This window comes from Mixophyes fleayi, chromosome 12 (genome assembly GCF_038048845.1).
Source record: "Mixophyes fleayi isolate aMixFle1 chromosome 12, aMixFle1.hap1, whole genome shotgun sequence".
In the NCBI taxonomy this organism is placed as follows: Eukaryota; Metazoa; Chordata; class Amphibia; order Anura; family Limnodynastidae; genus Mixophyes; species Mixophyes fleayi.
The window spans coordinates 56289561-56316613 of record NC_134413.1 but is presented as its reverse complement, the minus strand read 5'-3'; the positions used below and the strand labels follow the sequence as shown (position 1 = coordinate 56316613).

The following is a 27053-nucleotide window of genomic DNA, read 5'->3' as shown; positions in this document are numbered from 1 at the left end:
ATTCAATGAGAACTCCACAGGGCAGTATATCATAGTCTGGTTGCAGTGCACAAACCTCTAATCATGCCTGGAAATACATGTTGCGTGTTTAGTGGCGCAAAGCGGAGACAACCGAGCAGTAGAGGAAGATCTGATCAGATGAATAATCCTTCACTCTGCTCTCGACAAACAAAACTAGTGCATTTATGGCATCATCCTTGGTGCTTTACTCCAGCAGTAAGGTTCTGTAATGTTGTGGGGGTGCATTTTGCTGGTATGGTTTGGGTGCAGTCATTCCCTAAGAAGTCAAGGTCAATGCTAATCACTACTTAAATGTACTGACTGATCATCTTCACCAATGTAGGATCTGTTTCCTGATGGGAGGATTGTCTTCAGGATAACAATGTCCCCATCCACAGAGCATGTGGAGTCGCACAATGTTTTTAATGAGCGTTGCACTGTTATCCATATGTCATGGCCTTATCAGTGACCAGATCTGAACCCAATAAAGTATTTATGGGAAATTCTGGAACAAAGGCTTCCAGCAGCATCAATTAAGTGTCCGTTAAGGAGCTTGTGAAGAAATGGTGAAGGAGAGACAGAGTTGCATTTTAGATGTTTGTATACTCAATGCAATGGTGCATTCTGGCTGGTATCTTCTGTCCTCTATAAAATACACATGTTGAGCTCTTTAAAATGCCCATGCACCATTTTAGTTGCACTTCTCTTAAGTGATTAGTTTATTAATATACTTTTGGAGATGGGGGCTCCAGAATACTACACAATATTCACAGTGAAGACTCACCAGTGACTTACAAAGTGGCAATATTACAATCCTCTTAACGCTATCAAAAGAGGGAGAATATAGATTTTATTTTTTGTGTGTAAATAACGCTGGATACAATGTGTTGTACCACTTCCCAAATGCACAGTTAAGTCCCTCCCTGCTAAATATCATTTGGGATGGGGGGCGGTAGAAGGTTCGTAACAATATTGCTGGCCTATCTGTAATTAATCCGGTGTGCTATCTGGGTTGGTAATTACCATATTTTTTCTATTTTTGAAGTTTGTATGTTATCCCTGTGTTTGCGTGGAATTTCTCCGGCTGCTCCGGTTTCCTCCCACAATCCAAAAACATAGTCATGGCCAAAAGTTTTTAGAATTAAACAAATTTTTGGTTTTCACAACGTTTGCTCCTTCAGGGTTTTTAGACCTCTTTGTCAGATGTTTCTATGGTATACTGAAGTAGCATTACAAGCATTTCATAAGTGTCAAAGGCTTTTACTGACAATTACATTAAGTTTATGCAAAGAGTCAATATTGGCAGTGTTGACCCTTCTTTTTGAAGACCTCTGCAATTCGTCCAGGCATACTGTCAATCACCTTTTGGGCCACATACTAACTGATGCCCACCCATTCTTGCCTAATCAATGCTTGGAGTTTGTCAGAATTTGTGTATTTTTGTTTGTCCACCCGCCTCTTGAGGATTGACCACAAGTTCTCAATGGGATTAAGGTCTGGGGAGTTTCCTGGCCATGGACACAAAATTTCTATGTTTTGATCCCCAAGCCACTTAGTTATCACTTTTACCTTATGGCAAGGTGCTCCATCATGCTGAAAAAGGCATTGTTCTTCACCAAACTGTTCTTGGATGGTTTGGAGAAGTTGTTATTGGAGGATGTTTTGGTACCATTCTTTATTCATGGCTGTGTTCTTAGGCAAAATTGTGAGTGAGCCCACTCCCTTGGCTGAGGAGCAACCCCACATATGAATGGTTTACTGTTGGCATGGCATAGGACTGATGGTACCGCTCACCTTTCCTTCTCCGGACAAGCGTTTTTACAGATGCCCCAAACACTCTGAAAGGATATTCATCAGAGAAAATGACTTTACCGAAGTCCTCACCAGTCCAATCCCTGTACCTTTTGCAGAATATCAGTCTGTCCCTGATGTTTTTTTCTGGAGAGAAGTGGCTTCTTTGCTGGCCTCCTTGATACTAGGCCATCCTCCAAAAGTCTTTGCCTCACTGTGTGTGCAGATGCACTCTCACCTGCCTGCTGCCATTCCTGAGCAAGCTCTGCACTGGTGGGAGAATGGTCCCTACATCCTCAGGTCTTTTAGAATCTGGTCTGCAAATGTGGCCTTCTGGATCTATGGTGTTACGGCACAATTGCCAGGTATCCAGATTTTGCTCAAGAACCAGCAATCCATTGGCGGTTGCAATGGACGTCATGACCATGAGATAGTAGTTTAGTTTGAGGTTCGTCTTCCCACCGATTCTTATACGTGCTCAGATGCGCAGAAATGGTAAGTAATCCCGTGATCCTTGTAGCACCAAACTGGCCAAAGCAGGTTGGTTCACAAACATTCTGCAAATGGTGGAGGGACCAGGGTGGCCTCTCCCCTCCCATTCAGGGCTGACCTTCTCAGACAGGGACCGTTTTATCATCCGGATTTGCCTTGACTGGCTTTAACAGCATGAAGGGATTTTCCTCCAGGGTAGTGGCTATCCTGATGTGGGCAAGGAAACCAGTTTCGGCTCGAATATATCACAGGGTGTAATGTGCTTATATCAGGTGGTGTGATCGTTGACCTTGCAATGCACGATCCTTCCGGGTGTCCCGTTTCCTGACTTTTCTGCATGCTGGTTTGGAAGCTGGATTTTATCTTGGTTCCCTGACACAAACAGCACTCACCTGAGCCTGCGTGAGGTGTGTGTGTGTGACACAGGGTTGACCAAAAAACAACCACCTGGTCTGTCTAAAATGATGAAATCCTTCCCTATCTATGCCACACACTAGCTTTGCAGTACCAACTATGCCACCACCAAGTTTTTTTCTGAGAAGAGCTGACACTCTTATTTAGGAAGTCTTCAGTTCTCCCTAGAATTAATCTAGCACAATTTACTTTAATCAGAGTTAACATAAACCTCAAATGTTTTCCACGTTTCAATTACCGTATATACTCGAGTATAAGCCGAGTTTTTCAGCACATTTTTTGTGCTGAAAAAGCCCCCCCTCGGCTTATACTCGAGTGATGCTCCAGGACAATGAAAAGTCCCTGCTTGAGGTGGCCGGCGGCAGCAGTGTGACTTGTCCGTCCCCGTGGTACGAAACGCATTGGATTAACCTGTCAAAACATCAACCATCAGTCCGTCCCCCCTGAGTGGCATCAAATACCGCCTCTGATCTACGCCTCCGTAGAAGCAATCAGACTTTTTCGGCGCATGCGCAGTCTTCACCTGAGACTGATCGCGACTTCTGCATCACTGTACATTATGGCACAAGCGCTGTCACGGCACTGGACACAAGGAGCGCGGAACAGGAGCCCTAGAGGACATCGCCAGCTCGTTTATGCGAGGGTAAGTTCTCAATAATCAGCCCACCCCGAGTCTCCTCCACAGAAACAGTTTGCCAACTGAGACAACACTAAGGAGGATTTCCATTTCCACCACACCTAGATAGGAATTGATTCTTTTCTCGTTGCTTTATCAATATAGAGGACTATAATAGCCCCAACAGAGCATCATTCCAACTGTGGATAATATGTACTATTCACAATCCAATCCTGCTCGCCATTTGTGCCAATACCTCTTACCTCTTACCTCTTGTGTACCTTTGTGCCGCTTATATTGTATATTGGTTCTTACATGTATATTAATAGTTAGGGTTGCAACCCATCTATACTGTTATACTGAATATTAATAAAACTGCATTTTATTTACTTTACATCACTGTGCACTCTGTCCTATGTGCCCAGGAAATTTACCAGTATTTACCAGTAGCTGCTGCATTTCCCACCCTAGGCTTATACTCGAGTCAATAAGTTTTCCCAGTTTTTTGTGGTAAAATTAGGTGCCTCGGCTTATATTCGGGTCGACTTATATTCGAGTATATACGGTATGTAGCTTCTTGACCAAACTGTCGTGTGAATTCGTAAGAACACAGACTTGAACTTATTAAATGTAATTTAATATGGAAAATACATCCATAATGCTTAAGATGTAGAAGGTGGTATTTCTGTTGGATATAGCGTCAGCTTGCCTGGTGTTGGCGCTTTGTCTTGCAGGGTCCCCTATCTTGTGTTTCATAAGGATAGTGCAGTCATTCGGGACTGTTCCTACTTTTCTACCGAAAGTGGCCTGGGGATTCCACATAAATCAAGATTCTGTGGTCCCGGCTTTTAAGCAGGGAGGGGGCGTCTTTATCTGGGTCTTCCTCTTCGGCTCCCCTGGATGTGGTCAAGGTCTTGCGTATGTATGTAGATAAGACCTAGTCTTGTTGAAATACTGACTCTTTGTGCTACACGATTCCAATAAAAGGGTCTGGCCAGCCACCAAGCAAACTATCACTCATTGGATCAAATCTCCCTGCGCTCAGCCAATGATCGCCGCCTCTCCTCCACTCTGATTACCTCTTCCCACTCTAGAATACAAGACTTCTCCCGAGCTGCCCCCCTTCACTGGAACGACCTCCCTCGCTCCATCCGTCTCTCGCCCAATCTGTGCTCCTTCAAGCGGGCACTTAAAACTCACCTGTTCCTTAAGGCCTACCAACCATCCACTTAACCGCTCACCCTTCTGTTTCTCCCCTCGCTCCTTTTTACTCTCCCCTTTGCTTCACTGGCTCCCTCTTGTGCCTGATTTTGTCTACCCTCCCTTAGGATGTAAGCTCGTATGAGCAGGGCCCCTCTCCCCTCCTGTCTCCACATCTGTTCTTCCGCTCCGTCTTTACAGTATTTGCCTGCCTGGAGTTTCTGAAGTTCTGGTACTTTGTGTTTATTGTTCTGTATTGGTTTACCCTGTATAGTCTACTGTTTGTACCATGTACGGCGCTGCGGATACCTTGTGGCGCCTAACAAATAAACGATAATAATAATAAATATGATTAGGAAGGCCTATGGGAGCTCCAACTGGCCTGTGCCAGATAGGCTTACGGCACATTCAACTCATTCTGTGGGGGCCTCCTTGGCCGCACGTCAGTGGGCTTCCGCAGAGCAGCTTTCTCGGTCTGCTATCTGGTCATTTGTCCATATGTTCACCAGATTTTGTAAATTCAATGTGTTTGCGTCCTTGGATGCCGGTTTTGGCCGCTGTGTTCTGCTAGCCTGGCATTCAGTGCGGTCTCTCCCTTAGGGGGCAGCTTTAGAAAAGTCCCCATGGTAACCGTGTCCAACAGATTGGATGATTGAGAAAAGAGGATTTTTGTACTTGTTAAATCTTTCTCTGAATCCATCTGGGAAACACTGCATTCCCTCCCATTTGCACGTCTGCTGTTTGATCTTTGTTGTTTGACTTCCCTTCCTTGGGGGCTTTAGTTTTACACAGGTCTGTAGGGGTTGGAGAGGGGAGGAGTCGGCAGCAAGTTTAGGTGCTGTTTAAGTGCCAACTCCATGCGCCCTCATACAGCCCATGGTAGCAGTGTCTCCCAGATGGATTTAGAGAAATATAAAAAAAGAGTCCAGTACCAAAGAGAAGTCCACTTCCAACAATGTAGAGACCGATAATGAAATTTGGAATTCTAAAAAGGTGCCTGTTCAGTTTTTTTTTTTTTTAGTGAATTGAATGGTTGTAGTATTAAATACACTGCAGGAATGTATTACTGTCTAGCAATATATAACAAATAATCAATATAATGCAGATATCTTGATATAAGTTAAGCCATATCAAAACATATAACACTAAAAAGTAATTGATCTGATGTGGCGCTCCACTCAGTGTGCAGCCTGATGTATGTAGAGGAGTATCCACTATTCTCCACAGATAAAACACAAACATAAAATACAGTTAACATACACTTAGCGCGCACCTTCTCACATCTCATAAGAGATAGGGACTTCTGTACTCCCTTCACTGGATAGATGACCCTTATCGCTCTCCTCAAATGGAGTTCCTATAGTCTGAAAATCAGACTCATGGAAATATAAAACAAATGGAGAAGTAATAGTGCAGATTGTCTACAATGTACATATAAAAGTCCACAGAGTTCCCGGAAAAAGAGTATATTCTTCAACCTCGTGATGAAAACGAATGAATACCACCGTAATTCTTGTGACTTTTTACACCATCTCCCCCAAAGATATATGCTTACAAGATGTTAGCTTTCATAAAGCATCTCTAGTAATCCTTCCTGTGTACCGCTTTCAATTTCCTCCACAGAGTATTAGCATGATGTGCCAGAAAAGAAGAAATAAAAACCAATCTGGTGCATTATCATAAAACACCATTTAATAAAAAATGTATTATCTCCAAACAGAGACCTGTACATATAAAACATGACATCAAGGATATCCCAAACTGGTAATGTGTATACTCATACCAGATAAATTCAGGATATTCTCATGAAAATTTCCTCCTCGATGTCAGTTCAACAATGTAACGAAATCCCGCTTACACTTATCCTTCCAACGCGTTTCGACTCTAGGTCAGAGTCTTTTTCAAGGTGACCTGGAAGGATTACTAGAGATGCTTTATGAAAGCTAACATCTTGTAAGCATATATCTTTGGGGGAGATGGTGTAAAAAGTCACAATAATTACGGTGGTATTCATTCGTTTTCATCACGAGGTTGAAGAATATACTCTTTTTCCGGGAACTCTGTGGACTTTTATATGTACATTGTAGACAATCTGCACTATTACTTCTCCATTTGTTTTATATTTCCATGAGTCTGATTTTCAGACTATAGGAACTCCATTTGAGGAGAGCGATAAGGGTCATCTATCCAGTGAAGGGAGTACAGAAGTCCCTATCTCTTATGAGATGTGAGAAGGTGCGCGCTAAGCATATCAAAACATAGCTCGTCACTCCAGAATATTGTCTCATAATGAATAGTTCATGTGCATTAAGTGGTTTATTTATTTTATTTAGACTCGGTGAAGTGAAAGTCTATCATTCTTATTAGCTTGCCTCTTTAAAGACTGAGGGCCTGATTTCATCAAGTGCGGAAACGCATCTGTCAGCATCGTACGGTGCGTAGCGTACTTTAAGAGACGCAGACACTTGCGCAAGAGAAATAAGAATCTCAAACTCGAATAAAAACACACCCACTCGCGGTCTTTTACACTTACGCTATAGAAATAAGAATCTATGAAAATGTATGTAGTTGTATAAATCCATCTGGGTTGTTATGAAAATGCATAGCATACTCTTCCATAAAGTATACACACACTCACACGGGTGTATACAACATCCACAGAGATAAAGGGTGTGTGTCTGGATTAGAACTCATGACTGTCTTCTTTTTTAAAGTGAGGTAGCTAACCACTAACACAGACTGCAATGGGAAAAAACAGGGAGAAGAGCAACAATACAGCATGTGTGCTACACAGGAAACTGATACTTAATAGTACTCTTCATTATTCACACAAATTACATACAAAAGAAGAATCTCACGGGTAGTTCAGTGGTTAGCACTCTTGGACTCGCAAAACAGCAGGTATGCGTTGAAAGACCAAACATACCCATAACAATTGTGTGCAGATTGTGGACTTTAATCATTCAGCTAAGGAGCACCACAGGAACTTTACCCAATGTGGGTTTTTTTTTTCAGCTTTGTTCTACACGGTTGACCACAATGTAAAATATGCCCTTCTATTTAACCTGTATTGTAATCTACTTGATTACATAAAGTTCCTTTTTTCATGCCTGACAATGGTTTTTTTGGGGAACTTTTAAAAACCGTCATGGACCACAGTTCACATGCACATTATTATGTGCATGCTGACATTTATTACTAGGAATGGACTGAGAGGGGGGATTAGGAGGGGGCCGGCTCCTTGGAGTTAAATGCAACATTGTCTGCAAACCTTGTTTCATCTGGATCTACTGCTTACATGTTATGTGATGTACTCGGCTTTATCCAAACAGACCGCTCACCACAGTCGAGTAACATGGTGCTTTGCATCGGTTGCACTTCTGCCTTACAGCACTGAGGTCATGAGTTCAATTCCCAAACATGGACTCATCTGTGTACAGTTTGGATGTTATTTTCAATGTGTGACTGGCTTTGCTTTGACACTTGAAGTTAACCTTGGTCTATCGCTACAATGGCACATGATTTGGGGAACAAGTTAATGAGCTATGGCATTTGCCATATACCTTTTTTGAATGAATCTTGCCCCCAGGGCACATTATTTATGTGTCTGCTATTACTACAGATGGCCTAGCTCTTGGAGGGGTGGATTTGTGGTGGAGGGCGCATGTTCCTTTTGCTCACATGGAAATAGCATATGCCAACCTTTTTTTTTTTTCTCCTCCTCCCTTCGTCCGCTACTGCTTGTGCTTGGATGTGATTTCAACATCCTCTTGTCTTGCAAAATACTATAGCAAACACCGCTTCTGCATCGTGGTTTATTCTTTGGCACCTCTGACTCCCTGTGCTGGTGTCTTGACCATTGCCTTATGTGTATGGAGTTACTGTTATTCACATGTTAGTCTGGATTTCCTTACAAAATACTTTGTATCTTCATTTGCTGAGAGCCACAATTAGTAGGGCTATATAAATGTTGCAACGATGATGGACTTGTGACAAAAATCTGTCGCTTAAATGTTAGTCTTTTTGGAATCCTTATCCATTCTTTATTGACCTTTGACCCACATGTTGTGCATTTATAATATATTAATAAAGACACACACACCAATATTTTTGTTAACTTTGGCTTGTTTTTTTTACAATAATGACAAAAAAATAACTAATTTACAAATATTAAACAAGAAAATAACTACAAATTTAAATAGGGCGATGGCCGTATTTTTTTCTATTTTTCTAGTACTTTAAAATAAAATAATAAAAAAAAAATGTGCATTTTTTTTTTTTTTGATAGCCCTCAATATCGAGCTGTAGTTCTGCGACCGATTGAGGGAGGGCTGGCAGCTGCCAAACTTGCTCTATGTATGCTGTAAAACAAATAAAGAAACAACTAAGTCCATGGCACACTAATTTTACAAGCAGACAGGACTTGCTAAAGATGTGTACTGTTACATAACTTTAAACTGTTAGGCCTCTTGCTACAAATGCATTTGCCCGTCCATTAGACATTGATGAGGCTTTTTAGAGATATAAAAAATTCTGGTCTGCCCAGGGGAGAGGGGTGTGGACAGGGTCATCTTCACACCATTATAGACCCCAGGGCAAAGCACTACACTGGGGCCCTACCTACACAACCACTTACAGGATTTAAAAAATAAAATATCACGATAATTCAGTTCATACTTATTTTATTTATTAATCAAGTGTTCAAACAAAACTTTAGCTCGCTTTATTGCAAGCGAATTGGTTTATAATAGAATTAAAAAAACATATATTGTAAACTAACCATGTATAAGAAATCCCTACAAACAAATATCACTTGACATTTTCTAAATACACTTTTCCCCCAAAAAAAATAGTTGCCCACCTGCCCTTGTACAGTTTTAAAATATCAGCTAACCTTAACTGTTGGGTCTGTTTGGGTAATCGGCCTACATTACCATGAACGTAACCAAATGTGGGCAATTTGATTTTCCAACTGTATAGTTGGACCAACTATAAATACACGCACTATTTGACACATTGTGGAAAGCTAGCATCTCGTGTAAAAGATGAGATTTAAGGGAACTAACTTTTAAAATACATTATCAAGAACAAAAACCACTAAACTGAGTCAATACATTAGAGTAATTACCAAGAAGCCACACATCTGCATGTGGCCTGACACCCCCTTGCCTCTGTTGCAATGTGTGTGTGTGTGTGTATGTATGTATGTATATATATATATATATATATATATATATATATATATATATATATATATATATATAATGTGTGTATGTATAATATGCAATATGTGCCAAAGTTGACCCACATATTCCAGAGAAGATATCTGTCTAGCATTCCAAAATGCAGTATACTGGCCTAGAGAAGACAGGCATCTTTACTACAGACATACTAAGCAGCAGAGGGCGCTATATTAAGCGGACTCATTACGGAGTTCTGGCAGTACCGGATTTAACCCAAAGGCCCAAAATATCAACAAACATCATACACTTTACTGTGGCATTATTACAAAGGTGGCTGTAAGAAAAAAAGATTTTTATTCACCGTAAAATCCATTTCTCTAACTCCATTGGGGGACACTGCGAGACATTGGGGTATAGTAGGTAGGACTAGGAGTTTAGGCACTTATTAAACTTGTTTGTTTCCCTGACTCCTCCCCTACTATGCCCCTCTATAGCTCAGACTTCAGTTTTGTATAACCAAGCCATGAAGAGAGGAGAAGCAATAAAGAAAGTAACACTAAGAACAGCACTACTTTCAGAGCAAGGGAGGGTGCGCAGTGTCCCCCAATGGAGTTAGAGAAATGGATTTTATGGTGAGTAAAAATCTTCTTTTCTCTTTCCTGCAATTGGGGGACACTGCGAGACATTGGGGACATACCAAAGCTGCCTCTAAGGGCGGGAATGCTCTGTAACGGCTGTGCGCAATATTTTGTGACCAAAACCTGCATCAGTGGATGTAAAGCCATACCACCAAGAAAACAACATGCAGCCGAAGTAGACGCTGCCACACTGAACCACTGCGCCATTAAATTACTGTGATGTGCCGTCCAAGAAGCTGCAACCCCCCTGGAGAGTGCACTCTAAAAGCCACTCGAACCGGCAGAGGGGTACAGACAGAATGGTGGGCGTGATGTATTGGCAAGAGACCACCTGAACACCCCCCGCGCTCTTTAGTGCTAGAGAGGCTAAAGGGGCATTAGAAACGTGCAAAGAAGAGCACAAATTGACTCACACCGGAGAAACGTTACATAACAGGAGGGGGCACAAGAACGATAGACCGCAATCCCTGAGAAAATGGGATGCCGGCACTAATCGTCTGAACCAATAATGCCTTGTGCGATGCGCCACTATATTTCTGGGAAATAACATGTGGGACAGCCATACACACTCTCGCCCCGGAATCCCTGCGGAATGTGATATCCAAGGGAGCACCCATACAATGATCTAACAGCTAACCAACTCGGCAATATCTAAGGGAGCACTCTTACAGTGAGCTAACAGCTTTAGCAATTCAGTGATATCCAAGGGAGCATTCGTACACTAAGTTAACAGCTTAACTAATTTAGAGGGTCACAGGAGGCCAAAGCAAGCCCCCTGATAAGAACTAGACTCCATGGTTTTTCCCGACCAACCAAAGGTGGGCTGAGCCTGAAGAAACCCCTTAAACAAGACAACCCTCCGCTGAGCTGGATAGAAAGCAACGGGAACTCTGAAGGGAGCAAGGCGGAGACTCCTATCGGAGCCAACTCGTAAAGAAAAACCTCTTAGAGATTCCTGAGTGGGACGTGTGAAATTCTAGTAATTTACACCAACAGAATATCGTTTCTAGCCCAAAGAGAACAGCTGAGGAAGCTGCCCTACGGCTGTATTGAAGGTACCAACCATTCCCTTGCGAGGCCCCTCTGACCGCAAGGGTTGGGCGCCCCACGCCACAGCGCCAAACTAGATGATGTAGAGCAAAATGTCCTGAACTACGAGATGAGGCCGCACTGGAAAGCGGAAAAGGAGGAACGTAGGCGCTAGTCCCCTAACTTAAGAGAACCCTGCTTTGCGAGACACACACCGGGTCACCAGGCTAGCTGGGATGCGCCCCCTTCTAGAAACTCTATAGCACCCACAAGAAAATGGGACCTGTGATTGACATGTACACTCCCTAAGTTCTAGGGAGGCCAGATTTGGCTATGGGAAAATTCCCCCTGAGGGTCATTAGATTGAGAGCAGAAACATAAAGACGGGGTAACGTGAGAAAGGAACCTGGGCTCCCTGTCGGAAAGCCCTATGCCCCCACCAGGAGAACACAAAGGAATTACCCTGGAGTGCCCCACTTTCCCCTCAGACCGAATGTCTGCAGGTTTCTTGACCACCTGACAAGGTGAACGACTGACCCACTCTTGACTGCTTGTGGCTGAGCACCACCCAAAGGGTAAACAAGTGGATTAGAGCAAAGAGATGCTATGCGCGTCCAATAACTTGAAGGCAGCTGCTATTGATGAAAATCTCCTGGAGATATGGGTGATGGCCGGCGTGGGGAATGCAAATGATACAACTAGAACCTTGGTATCCTAGTTTGCAGACAAAAACCTCATGTTACTGACCGGTAATTCTGTCCAGAGCCTTCTGGAACTGTGTTGAAGTGAGTCTAAAAGATGAGGCGTAAGCAAACGCATCTGCTGTGGTAGAATGAGCGAAGACCTGGGTAGGTCCTGAGCTAAGTTGTGTGCTTTTCAGGCCTGGATGCAGGTCTGAATGTGAGAGAGCCAGATGATGAAGCCCCCAGCAGGGGGTCGTGTACACAGGGTAATATTTTGACCTACTAGGTTGTGTAGTAAGCCTGTCATGACCAGCAATACCTAGGGAGCTTCTGAGGCCCTGTGTGAAGATAATGAACGGCAGGGGTTGAAGCCTGCACTGCAATTATTGCACAACCCAAGCGGTAGAGACAGCGGTGTCTCTTTCAGAAAAGGTACATAAAAGAAGTACTCTATGATACCTATTGAGGCCAAAAACTGACTAAGTTCCCTGCTCGCAATGCGTGAGCGAAGTGACCACCTGCGAACTCGATAATGCAGATCTGCTGCCTGCAGAGGGGCTGCAAGTATAAATGTGATGGCAGCAAACGTCTAGCTGTAAGCTAGGCGGAGGTTGGGATAAATAACTTCCACCTCCGGGGGATGTCTCTAGGCCTATGGGTTTTTACTTCACTGCCACTGTACATGTACTATAAGCCCCTTTGTAAGGCTAGGCATGACTCGCAATGTGGCAATCTGACCTCAGAGTAAAAGAGAGGATTAACGGATTGGACGCGTAAACGTCAAGGCCTGGTGTAGCTGACCTAAATGGGAAGTACACCTACCACCAGAGGCAGGTAAAGGCTAGAGAACTCCTTCTGCTAGAAACTAGATAAAAAAAACCCTACCGGCTCCTGCTCTGTGTAGGGGATAGCAGAATAAGAGAACTGAAAAGCAACAGGTTTGTCAACTCCAGGGTTTCTTCCCCTGTATTCTCTCTGGTGGGAGAGGGAAGGGAGTTGAAAATCTGCCCAGCTTATTACTGTTTACCTGGTTTTTGTCAAAAGACAGACACGAAGTCTATTATGAGGAAAATCGTTTTCTCTAATAGGGTGTCACTGAGGCTTAGGGTGCGGATTGAAAAATAGACTGGTGTTTTGTAAATGCTAAAACTGTGTAAAGTTTAAGCTGTTCACTGTAATTGAGCCATGTGAGAAGCTCTGTTGATGGACAGTATTTCTAGAACACCTCTGGTTAACTGCTAGACCATGGCAGAATGTCCTGTCTACATCCAACCGGGTCATACCTGAGGTTTGATAAACACACTGCCAGCTGACACGAAAGGTAAGTGGGGGCCAGATTACCCTTTCTGTCAGAGAAAAATCCTTTATGGGCGCCTACCCTGCGTAGGAACAGCCGAACGACAGCAAAAACTGGGTTGATAACCCTGGAGGCTCCCTACTCTAACTCTTCTCTGTATTTGGAGAAGAAAAAACAAGATAATCTGTGCAATATAATTGTTTCTTTAGGACTTCTGCTAAACGTCAGAGACTCTGACCAGCCTTTAAGGCAATGCGGATGGAACCGCAAATTCAAGTTAGCAAGGGTTACAGTGTGTCTGCTCTTTAAGCTGAGACTATCCATCCTGAGAGTGGATGTAAACCTTCCGGGTTAAGCATGCTTTAGTGTTTAAATGAAGATCCACTAGCCAGCCTCTGTTGAGGAATGGGCCATATCCTGATAGACTGTGGACAACTGTGAAGGGAAACAAATTTTGCTTACTCCTGCGAGATGGTGAGCAAACTTCTCTAAGTCTGGGTGGACTAGACCAGGACGGCAACATAGCTGCTTCTGTCTGGGAAGAAGTGTGTGTAGGAGTATGAGGAAAAAATGCACGTACCTTTTGAGACTCTACCCTCACCTTAGTGAGTTCGGCCACTTATGTTGTTCATGATTTCACCCAGACTGGCTCTTCCCGAGCTGCTGATACCGAAGTGGGGGCACGTCGTTCGCAGACCACAGCATCGTCAGCTGCACAGAGATCCTCTGGCTAAGCTGTTTAAAAGATAGTTTAAAAATATATTCGGCACAGATATAATGCAGCTCATACGTACTAGTGAGCCCGTATGAAATGCCAGATAATGTTAAACAAAGTGATACAGAATAAAACAGGATCTCGTCATGTAGGTACATATTTAATGCCATACAGACGCTTACCCTTTGACATGTCCCTTAGACATAAAGCAATGTTAGGAACAGTGCCACAGAATAAATCTGCACTTTATTGCTTGGGCATGTATACCCACACATACATTGCAATACGGATCTCCCAGCTGGGTTTTTACCCCGGAGTAATGTATGAATTATTCTGAAATGCATATGACCGATACAATCACTATTGCCAAGTAAGAGAAGCTACTCAAGGTAAATTATACTTGATGCTACGGTTAAACTGTCTATATTTATCTATTTAAAAAATAATATAATAGATAGATATAGATATATATATATAATATAATCTTCTTTAATGTAGATGTGAAAAACAGTAATCAGCACAGACTTTACTGTTAAAATAAGACACCCACACCCTGAGGCAAATTGTCTTGGACCAGTTATGTCACCTGGGAACTCTGTCTTCAAGACAATATTAAGGTAAACAAACCAGTTATTTGTAGCAAGCCAAACCCTTAGGTAATGTGCTAGCCGATAGGAGAGGCACAGAGGGGTCACCCTTTAGAGCGCTGTATGTAACTTTAACAAGAGACCTGTAATAGTTACCGTACTCAGGAAGCCCGCCAAGGTAACGAGAATAAAGGGGAAGTTCTGCCCCCAAGACCGCTTCTTCAATGGCCGACTCCATGTGTAGCCTAACCGCCGATGTCAACTCTGGCTGTGGCTGGTCTTACACTGCGCTGCAAGAAAATAGTGCCCAGAACTGCGAGTATTTCGGTCAGCGCGTTGCCTGTTGCATAGGGGATCTGCCGGTCAGTCTGTTGAATGAGGAGGAGAGGCTGTCAGCTTCACTCCCATCCGACACTATTGGCTCCCAACGCGGCCGTGTAGGCAGCACTGATAGGTGTACCCAGGCAATGCTCGTTCTATCTAGGGGGAGAGCATGCGACTGCCGGCAATGGTGAGGGGAGCTGTGTTGCTCATCGCCCCTGCGCAGAGACCCTGAGTGCAGGAAGCCGATATGACTGTACACAACTATGGGTCTTTAACAAGGGGTCCCTGCGCTGCACCTGTAAAGGGAGGAAATAAAATAAAAAGTGATAAAACTATTTCTAACTATAGTATAGGCAGGAGCCTATACAAATGTGTCCTATCTCCTAGGCACTTAAAAAAAACTGAAGTCTGAGCTACAGAGGAGGGGCATAGTAGGGGAGGAGTCAGGGGAACAAACAAGTTTAATAAGTGCCTAAACTCCTAGTCCCACCTACTATACCCCAATGTCTCGCAGTGTCCCCCAATGGCAGGAAAGAGAGAGAGGCTTATTTTACAGAAACGTACTAATGGATAATTTTTTATCTATATATCCAAATAATTGTGAACATTTAAAAAAAAAAAAAAAAAAAAAAAAAAAATGTAATAAAAATGTGTAGTAATATGTATGTATGTTGTGCATATTTAGTTGTGAACATTTTAAGCGCACAATGCTTTTTGAGCAGTTTAATTGTTTTAGCTAACTGTTTTGGACTTGAACATGACCCTGAGCTGCCTTAAGTCTGACCAAGGAGTTGAGACACGATTGATCTCATTTTACCGTACACGGACAGAGGGAACGCCTACTCTTCTCAACTGATATCTTATCTCAGCCCACTCCACGCCCGCTCTCCTTCCATTCCCAACCCTTTTTTCTGAAGTGGTCAGCCAGCATCGCAAATGTATTTGCGATGGAGTTTGAGACACGTATTCCTTTCCGTGACTGATATGCTCTGTATGAGCAGTGTATTGTGGTGTTTTAACTCCCTGTTTCGCGCATGCGCAGAGATGATTATCCGCGTAAGAAGGCAGATTCGTAGCTAGATGAATCTGGCTCTGATACTCCAAAATACTTTCTAGAAGTAAGTTTTGATTACTTTCAGCCATGCAGCTCTAGGTAAGGCTGTAGAAATTCAATTGAATTTTAAATATAACCAAGGAAATAGGGAATACAATTATGCCACTTGTAAATGCGAATAGTCAGGAGGCTTGCACAGAGGAAAAATGCTATAGACTATACATTTAGTTAAATATTGTAGCAACATGACCGACCACTATATATAGAGGTTTTTTTTTTTTCTTTTTTCTCTCCTTTATTTATTTGTCTTATTTTTAGTAGTAATGGAGCTTGAAGCAAAATGTAAAAATGCTGAGAGCACAACATTTTGTATGGTTTTGAACACTTAGACTAAAGATTGTAAGTTAAAAAAAACAACTGCTCCTACATTTATTTTTAAACTTTATTGCAAGGTTGACACAAAAAAAATCACCTACATCTGTTCAATTGGCACCCTAAAATTACTACTGGGGAACACTCCTCCTCCTGCTACATAAATCTGTGACTTCCTGCTTGCTTCCATTTCATCCCTCGTGTCATGAGAACACCCATTCCTTGTTTAAGTCTGTACTCACACTATCGCATGAGTGATCAGGTCACAACCACCCTCAAGGTCTGAGTTCCCTCACTATAGTCTGTACTGCTTGGAAAATTCTAAATATGATGATTGGTTGCGGGTTGTTTGACCACCGCCCAGATTTAAACTGGAGACTCATGGATGAGCAGGAGATGAAGAATGATAGTAAAAGGTGCTCTAACCGTAGTCAAAAGCTATTGCATCTTTTGAAGTGAGGTTGATCAAAAGCATTTAATATCTAGTCCATATTGTATTTCAAATATGTACATTCGCCTGATAAACATATAACTACTATGATCCCTTTGCATAGATGAGATCTGTACTCCTTGGGGGCATAGAAGTCCTGAACGTGGTGCTAAGGAGACCATTTTAAAGTATAAAGAGAGGGAAAAAAAATATAGCCATTGACCGATTCTCTGCGGAAGCTCAAGTTTTTGGTTTGCAAACTATATAAACAGTTTACAACTGGTAGAATGCCCCTGAACACTTGTGTAATCACCTTGGGTACAAAATTAGATCATTAAATGTATGAAGTGTAATTGAAGGCACCATAACCTGAAACTAGGGAAAGCATATGCTTCACATAAATTTATGATATCAAATTGCACATAAAAAACTAAATCTGCACATATTAAAATGTATGTCTTATTGAAAGAAAACTAAACTCTGAATAAAGGTTATATCCATAGTGGGACACACTCACTCTCTCTCATTGGAAATTGGGTTGCATGCATCCTTAATTTAACCCAGCCCAAAAGATTTTATGACAGCATTCATACTATGATGAAAAATGACATCAATAAATTCACTGATATCACAGACCATTTCAAACATTATTTCATTTTGGAAAACTAACATTACAGAACATCCCGTATAATATTAATGATCTTAGATGGTATAATTGCAGGTTTAGCACAACTCTATAAGATTGACAAGCAGGCTGTGAGTTGAGGTATAGATTATGGAGGAGAGGTGAAACGGAAACTGTCTTAATGTCGAACTCTGCAAATGGACAATCGTGCACCATCGTCTATTTTTACACATGCTCCCTTTCTATTTTTTTTTTTAAAATACATTTTAAGGCATGGAATGGTTAGTCCTTTATAATAGTCACTTGATGTCATAGGTGTTACTTTGTGTGTAGGATATGTAACAGTATTGCATCCAATAGTCCTAGAAGGCAAAAAAGTACAGTATACTCCCCTCTTGTATTAAGAACTGTTGAAGGAAATGGGGTGTATTAAAAAGGCGATTATGTACTTCCTATTGCCATACACTGTTCCTAGATAGTTTAATTACACACACTCTTTTTACACTTTTGCTCATAAGTCTCGCCTGCTCCAGTCCTTTATACTACAAATAATACTTCTGTGACAGAACAACATCCCTGCTCTCTAGTAGAACATCACTATTGAGTAGTGCTCCTTGTAATTCCATAAGCATCCATATTCTCATAATTCTCCATAGCATATTGTTCCATGCATACATATATTATCATCCTGTTTCCATATGTCAGTCAATCTCAACATTATCTATCGATCAATATCGCAATCCCAATCATCACTGTTCCCATATACAACAATCATTACCATTTACAATTCTTATTCACATACTCATTACAAGCCTTCACAATGTCCTGTAGTGTTCCCATATCCAGGGGCAGGCTGGGCTGGGTGGCAGGGGGCATCTGCTCCCTGGGCTGGTCCCATAGTGGGCTACCTTGGGCTGGGCAGTCTGCTCCTTTTTTTTTTTTTTTTTTTTTTATAAAATGTTCCTAATAGGCTGCAGAATTCATAGCAGATTATGCAGTAGGTGTTCAATGTATATGAAAATATTGTTCATTTTAATCTTTAGGAAACCAGTAATGACAAAGATGCACAAGAAAGTGCCAAGCCCAGATCTGCAAAAAGGCAAAGGAAACGACCGAGGACAGAAATTCCTGCTAAGACTTTAGCAACCACAGAAATAACTACAAAGAGCCAAAGTATGTTAACAAAATTTTTGGAATGTACAGTGCTCCCTCTTTATACCATCACCATAAACTACAGTCCCAAACTGACATTATAGAGAGTGTGGTGTTCTAAAAATTTAAGGAAATAATGGATTTTATACATTTTAAATTCGAGCAGTGGTTACACCTGCTTAAATTATAGGTGGAGGGGGGAATTATAAGGAGAGATAAGTATAAGTTTGTATTTTATTTTGAGTGTCACTATAGTTTCATAAGAAGCAGTACGTTCCCTGTTGGAGAAAAAAATAAATCTTATTTCTCTGACATCCTTGGGGGACACCGGGACCTTTTGGTACAGAGTAGGGACAGGCGAACACTGGCGCTTTAACTTTAGTTAAACAAAGCTCTGGCTCCACCCCATCTATACACCACCACCTGCTAGAGGCCAGTCTAGTTTAAGTGCCCAGCGAACGGGCTGTGCGCGGGGCTGCCTAGCAGCCAATTTTGATTTATTTTAGCTTTTATTTTGTGTTAGCGAAGACTCCTGTCGCCGTGGGTTTGACAGCCGGCGGCTCTCTGAGCCGCGTAGCCGGCTGTCAGTCAGTCAGGTCCCGCTGCCCGCTATTATGAGAGGAGTCGGGGTAAGCATGCTTCCCCTTCCTTCCTCTCTTCGTGCTCTGTCTGGCCAATTCTCCCGCAGCTGCTGCTGGCGCGAATGATTTTTTTTATCAGCGGGGAGAGCCTCTATATGTCGCGCACAGCATGGACGGCTGTGCGCTGTCTGCAGGTGAGGAGCAGAGGTGTCGTGGAGGTGCCTCTTTCTGCCTGCTCCCTCTTCTGATTTTTAGCCCTCCAAGGAGCCGGGCACAGTCGACGCGGGCTGTGTCCGCCGTCCTGTGCTGATAAACAGAAGCTTCCTAGCACACACTGTGTCTGGAGTGTTGGCAGCATGTAAGTGAAACTCTCTCTCAGCACAGCGCTGAGAGAGAGGGGGTTGAAATCGCAGTGGTTCCCTGAGCTGGCTGCTTTTTACGAAAAGCAGTCATTTTGTTTAGAGATAAGGTTTCTATTTTTAGCTCGGGGAACAGGGTCAGGCAAGGGTCACTATCTCAGTGAGCCCTGCTAGGCTCTGGATTGGTTGAGGTGATTGTCATACTTGGACGATAGCCAGTCCAGAGCTGGGCCTTGGGGGGAGTGGTTTCCATCTTCTGCACTTCCCCCATGGCAGTCTCTCACTCCTCGTGTGCAGTCACCAGAATAGACAGCCATTTTAAAACCTCCTGCTTCTCCCCCTTTTCTATCCTGTGTACTGTAAGGCGGCGGTTCCCAAAGTGTGCGCCACGGCTCCCAGGGGTGGTGTGGCGCTGTCACTGGGGTGCCGCGAGCCAGCCATAGGAAAAAACAAAGAACACATAAACTTACCAATCCGCGCGGCGCCGGGACCCAGCAGCCTCCTCACTCCCGCATCTGTCGCTGAATATTGACGTCAGTGACAGCTGCGGGAGAGAGGAGGCTGCTGGGTCATCAGTCCCTGTTGAGGTTTGCAGTTCGGTCAGAGCACTTCCAATTTCAGGCTCTCCCGTTCTGTCTCGCCACAGCTCCACATATCCACGTGGTGGTTGACCATGAGGGAGATTCGCAGGATGTTTCTATGGGCCGAAGCTCACGTTTCGGCACTCGTGGCAATCTTCATTCCCGGAATAGAAAATTGGGAAGCAGACTTCCTAAGCAGGCAGACTCTGCATCCGGGAGAATGGTCTCCATCAGGAGGTGTTTCAACAGTTAGTGGTGAAATAGCGTCAGCCGGATGTCGACATGATGGCATCTCTGTTGAATCACAAGGTTCCCCGCTACTGTTCCCGTGCAAGAGATCCCGGGGCAGTTGCGGTATACGCTATGTCCGTCCCTTGGAGGTACCGCTTAGTGTACCTTTTTCCTCTGATAGCTATGCTTCCACGAGTACTGAAAAAGGTGAAGAGAGGGGGTGTTCCGGTGCTTCTAGTGGCACCGGATTGGCCGCACAGGGCCTGGTACACCGACGTACTCTTTATGGCAGGAGGTCGGTCATGGCGGTTGCCAATACGCCCAGACCTGCAAACCCAGGGTCCCTTTTGTCATCAAAGTTTGCAACGTCTGGCTTTAACGGGGTGGCTGTTGAGGCCAGGATCCTAAGAACTAAGGGTTTTTCGGATCGTGTGGTGCAGACCATGCTCCGTGCTCGAAAATCGGCTTCGGACAAAATATATCATAGTGTCTGGAGGACATATATTGGTTGGTGCGAAAAGAAGGGATATCCCACATCTTTTCGTCTGGCGAGGTTACTGAGGTTCTTGCAGGATGGCTTGGATGCAGGTTTGCGTCTTAGTTCTCTTAAGGGTCAGGTGTCGGCTCTTTCTTCTTTCAAAGAAAACTTGCTGTCATACCTGATGTGCAAACTTTCATTCAAGGTGTTCTCCATGTTAAACATCCTTATATTCTCCGGTTCCGCCATGGGATTTGAATTTGGTGTTGAGGGCTTTACATTTGAACCATTGAATACGGTGGATTTCAAATTTCTAACTTTGAAAACTGTTTTTTTCTTTTGGCCATTTCTACGGCATGCAGAGTTTCAGAGCTTGCTGCTTTTGTCTTGCAAGCTTCCTCTGCTAGGATAGGGCAGTTCTTCGAACCAAGCCCTATTTCCTTCCTAAAGTTGTATCTAAGTTTCATTTGAAGCAGGACATTGTTATTCCGGCTCTATCTATCTGATTCTTCTTCTTCCGATAACGATGAGTCTATTTGTTATCTTGATGTTGTTCGTGCCTTGCGAATTTATGTTAAAAGATCTCAGAAATTACGTAAAACTGAGGATCTTTTGATTCTTTATGATGCTCACAAAAGAGGCTGGCCATCTTCTAAAGTGACCATTGCTAGCTGGATTACGGCTGTTATCCGTCAGGCTTACAGTGGAGTCGGGAGCCTGTTCCAGATAATCTACGGGCGCATTCTACAAGATCTGTAAGTGCTTTCTGGGCGGCCCACCATGGTGCCTCCAGTGAACAATTGTGTAAAGCGGCCATGTGGTCTTCTGTACACACTTTCACAAAGTTTTACAGATTTAATGTGTTTGCCTCTGGGGATTCAAGTTTTGGGAGAAAGGTGCTTCAGGCCGTTTCTTCTGAGTGTTCCCTCCCGTGAGACAGCTTTGGGATGTCCCCAAGGTCCCGGTGTCCCCCAAGGATGTCAGAGAAAATGGGATTTTTATACTTGCGTACAATCCGTTTCTCTTAATCCATTGGGGGACATCGGGCGCCCACCCTTAACGCTCTGGTTTCTCCTTCAGTTTGACATGTCTGGTTGTTAAGAGAATGATGTGTTAAGTTTTTTTTATTCTTTTTTTCTTTGGTTTCTCTCTATCTCCCTTTCTTTCTTGGTTAAACATAGACTGGCCTCTAGCCGGTGGTGGTGTATAGAGGGGGTGGAGCCAGAACTTTGTTTAACTAAAGTTAAAGTGCCAGTGTTCGCCTGTCCCTACTCTATACCCCAAGGTCCCGGTGTCCCCCAATGGATTAAGAGAGACGGATTTTACGAAGTATAAAAATCCCATTTTTACAGACCTTAAGTACATTTGATCCAAGCCTTGCATTTTGTAGATTTAAAGCCCTGTACATTATTTTCAAAGGGGAATTTGTAATAACTGTCCTACACATTTTTTTTTTTTTTTCAAAATTTAATGTCTGCAGTCTCCTATTGCACCAACATTATTATCCCTTATGCAGCGACCCATTAAGACGCCATTAATTGGTTCATGAAAGGAAGACTAAAAATATTTCACTACAACATATGCTATATAACCAGATTTGTAGCTTTTGTTCACAGTTAGTAAACAAACCTGGGCCCAATTCTTCAGGTGTCAAAATACACCGCCAGACTGAAACTATCTGGGGCAACCATGTAGATTACCTAAAGCTGCTCACATAGTGATGTCAGACCATTTGTCCTTCTTCAAATCGCTGGATAGGGTGACAATATTTAACCTTTTTTTTTTTTTTTTTTTAAAGATTTGTGCATTTCAGTCATGGATTGAGAATGCAGTTAATGTTGTGCGAAGTGTTTGCTGAAATGGACTATTGAACTTTCAGAATGGGAGTTTGCACCTCTTTATATGCTATACATTAAAATGGGCCTAGATATCTATAAAAACACAAATGTCAAAAGGTCCTTTCGTAATCTACATTAGTGAATAGTCCTTTGGGCTCATTGATTTGTAAAGAATGCCACGCTATCCTGCCAGTGATCCAAAACAGTTGACAGCATATCAGCCCAGGAGTGTGCCTGCTTCTGGATGACCCACCCTAGCAAACAGAGCCTAGTCCAGACAAAATCTGTGTCTTTTCAGGGCTTTCTCTAGCTCAGCTGCTGAAGGTTTGTAATAATTTATCCAGAAGGAACCAAAATCTCCATATGCACCAACCACAGCTTCATATTCAGTCCATGTAATGGAGAACTGCAGACTCTTCACTCCAAAGCCAGACAGGCCTAACCTACTGATGTACAAACTCCAGCCAGAGCGGGGGCCACAATCCCTAAATTGTATCTTCTCCCAAATCCAACCCTTTCAAGTCACATCCTCCATGCATTCCCTGCTGAATATTATTTGTCATCCAATCTGGGGGACACTGCTACCATGGTGTTTGAGGTGACTTAGGGGTTGGTACTTAAATAGTTAAACTGTTAATGTAACTGTTGACAGAAGCTCCTCCAGTCTGCAACCCCTATAGCTCCTCAGTGTTTAAGTGCCCATGGGAGTTGGGATTAATTTTAGCTGCTCTACAGCTATTTCTGTAAGTATTATTTCTTAGTGATTTGTAATGTGTGCTGTGTTTTAGCTACACAGTGCTGACAGGCATAGTCTGCTGAGGTAAACTAATTCCCACAGGCAGACTTTGTAGATGTACAGGTGAGAGCCAGGGCTCGAACACAAAGTATTTTTTGCTGTGCCTGTTTCCTATAGTTGCAGTGGCTATAGCCTCTGTAAACTATTCTTTTTAAGCCGACTGGCGCTGCCGTTGGTGTCTGAGTGCTGCACTGTTAAGAGGGAGCAGCCATATTTGCTGTCATACCAAGTCTCCCTCTCAAAATAGGAGAGGGGCACTCTGAAAAATCAGTGCCACGGAAGAATAAAACGGGCACTAAGGAGACAGAGGAGCCATATTGCGTGCTTAAAAATAGTAAGCCATCGCAGACGGCATGCCTGGAAGCCAGCAAAGGAGGTGGGGCACACCCCTACTCATCAGTACACTTGCTACATTCCTAAGGCAAGAAAACAAGTTACTGTGTCGGCAGTACACTCCTGAGAGGATTATTAAGGAGTGTATTCTGCTATTATCTTTGGAGACAGGATTCTCTTCTCCTGACCGTACTTCAACTATCCTGAAGGAATAAGTACATTGTTGAATGCTTGTATTTGCTGTCTACTTGTGTAAACTGTTTTTAGGTCACTTTATATATTCATTTGTCAAACGGTAGTACACACACAGTAGAGAAGAAAATAAAGCTGAGGAGAAGCATGTCCTTTTCATATAGGGCTGCTACCCCTTCGCAAATTGGTATGTTCCTTTGAAGCAAGTTCAGGAGAAATGACAGTTGAAACTTGTGACAGGATGGACCACCTATGCCACTCTGTCTGCTGTTGCTGGGCTTACTTTGCCACCATTCCCTTTCGTTATCCCAAATGAGCCCTATTGCCGCAGTAGGAGGGACTTGCAAATGCTGCCACCACTGGACTCCTTACCGGCATCCAGTATCGGGTTTCTTCTGGGTAACTGACGCTGCTAATGTACCCTTGCTGGTGTACTTGGGCTGGTACTCCTGACCTCTTTTTTTTGATTGATCAGGGTTGCTGTGGATGGATTCCCCCTGGCCAGAGCTGCTGGGTAGTGGGCAGAGCGGTGGTACCGGAAAAGCTGGTTCCCAACCTCAGAAACGGCCGGGAACGGATTACAGTTGGGTCTAATCTGTACGTCACAGGAAAAGAGAAGTTTCCAAGCAGGTCTTTGAAGCAAGTAATGTTTATTTGCTCAAATTGGTTGAAGGTACCAGGAGCAGGTCAGATATAGCAAGAAAGAACAATTTTCAATACAAGACCGGGCTTTTTATACAGATTTGGACACAGCCTCACAGGCTATTTTTTTAGAATCTGGATGCAATTTGTTTACCCAAACATGGATTTACATACAGTGCAAAGCTAACATAATTTACACTTATCTGTGATATCCTAAAACTTGATGCTTGCATTTTCTGAGATCCAGTAACGCCAGGCAGCGGGCCCCTGCTGGGTATACAGGCTAAACAGGTTTTTGTCACTTCACATAAAGACTTAACATTTCCTGCTATCAGCAAACAGATTTTCTCTAGCACGGATATAAACTCAAACAATGACACTTGCATACAAAACACATTCCAATGTAACATAAGTGCATTTCAACTTATACATTGGTGCCTGCACCTCTGATTGAAATACACTTCTGCAATAAATTATTTCTACATGATCCAGCCACAAATAAGTTATTTATAAGTGATCCAGTCACGAAACTCCTTAGTGTATATCTGGATATGCATTTGCATCTATATAATAAAAAAGGATAACACAAAATAAATTTCTGAAGTATAGTGACTGCAACTATTGATATAGTTATAGGTTACCTACTTCTGTCGCATTCTAAAGATTGTGAAAAATGTCTGATAGAGTTAAAACAACCAAGGTGAAATATTTTACATGTGCAGAATATAAAGCCAAACTATCCAGTGGACAGTAGGATCTGGGTCTGTTTGTGTGGACTGTGATGCAGATGGCTGAGGTGCGTGTGCCACGGGGGAACCAGTGTGGGCGACTGCATTGGGACACTGTGGCGGCGCTAGTTCAGTTGCTTGACTGTCCTGTAGAGATACCCGCAGTGAATAAGATCATCACTTCGGCTCAGAATGTATCCGTGCAGCATTCTAAGACTTTGCCTTTTTGACATGGTTGCAGGGGAAGGTTCTTCTGTCCTCCCAGCTTCTCTTGGTTCCCAAGGTCAAATCCAGCGGAACCTTCTTGGTCCACTTCATTGGTAGAGGGCCTTGAAAAATTAAATGCATTTCTTGAGTCCTCTAACTTTGAATTTCCTGTAAAAGGCATAGGTCTGCTCATCCTCTTAGTGGTCTCTGATTCAGAGATCTAGTAGGAAAGAGAGAAAAGAGGTGTGTAGTCTACTTTCCTCCTTCTGAAGAGCTGACAAATCTCATTGAGTCAGCATGGAAACAGCCAGACAGAAAATTAATTGTACCACGTAGGTTTCCTAGGGGTAGATTTACTAAACTGCGTGTTTGCAAAAGTGGAGATGTTGCCTATAGCAACTAATCAGATTCTAGCTGTCCATAAATGGCAGCTAGAATCTGATTGGTTGCTATAGACAACAGCTCCACATTTTCAAACCCGCAGTTTAGTAAATATACCCCCTAGACTTTCCACTTCAGCTGAGATGGCCCAGTGGGAAAAGGTACCTAAGGTGGATCCACCTGTAGCGTGGTTGGCACCCCATACCACTCTTTCCGAACCTGACTCTGCACTGACCATAAAGTGGAAAGTTCTTTGAAGACCATGCTTAGGCCATGCTTTTTTCCGCTTTGGTGGCTAAATAGATGGAGACCTGGGCAGACCAGCTTGCTGACGGTGTACCGCATTCTGATTTGCTTGCTCTTGCACTACATCTAAAAGAAGCATCAGGATATCGATATGAGGCAGCTCAGAATGCAGCCTCAGTGTCTTCCATTTCTGCATCAGCAGTTGCAGCTCTGAGTTCTTCGTGGAGAACAAATCCAAAAAGTCCTTGGAATCTCTTCCTCATGCTGGCTCTCTTCTTTTTGGTCCAGAGCTGGATGACAACATGTCGGGCGAGAGGAGAGGGGGGAAAAAGTTCCTTCCTCCTGATTTATACCCAGAAGCCATGAGGACCTCATTTTGGTCCTTTTAGTCAACACTTTCGGGGTGACTTCAAACCGTAGGCATTCTTACAGAGCTAAGCCTATTGGGACCAGGCGTCGGTAAGAGTGACAGTTGTCCTATTCAGACAGACATCTGGGACATAAAAACAGTGAAAAGCCTGAAGGGATTCCTCTCCACCTCGTGACCGTTGAGGGTGGATGCCTTTTGTTCCTCGGCCAATGGGTGGCTTCAACTCGGGATCGGTGGATTATGAGGATCATGCAACGTGACTACATGATAGACCGCCAAAGTCTGCCACCTCACCGTTTTATTTTCCACCACTCTGCGAGACAAAGTAAAGAGAGCCCCATTGCATGTTTTCAGTGTGAGGACTCCTAGTTTCAATTCATGGCACTTCTGTTCAGCCTTATAAGGCACCATAAGTCTTTACAAAGGTCATGGCAGCACGGTTGCGTACCCTGCGAGTCTGCATCATCCTATACCCGGATGATTTGCTA

The 27053-nt window shown here is 43.2% G+C and overlaps 1 protein-coding gene across 1 annotated transcript in view; it reads left to right on the top strand.

Moving 5' to 3' along the window:
- The window catches only part of NUSAP1 (nucleolar and spindle associated protein 1), an 89024-nt gene that overhangs the window by 6073 nt on the left and 55898 nt on the right, over window positions 1-27053 (top strand). The window contains exon 3 of the mRNA XM_075192952.1: window positions 18494-18623. Coding sequence (XP_075049053.1) covers window positions 18494-18623 — 130 coding nt within the window. The remainder of the gene's footprint in view (window positions 1-18493; window positions 18624-27053) is intronic.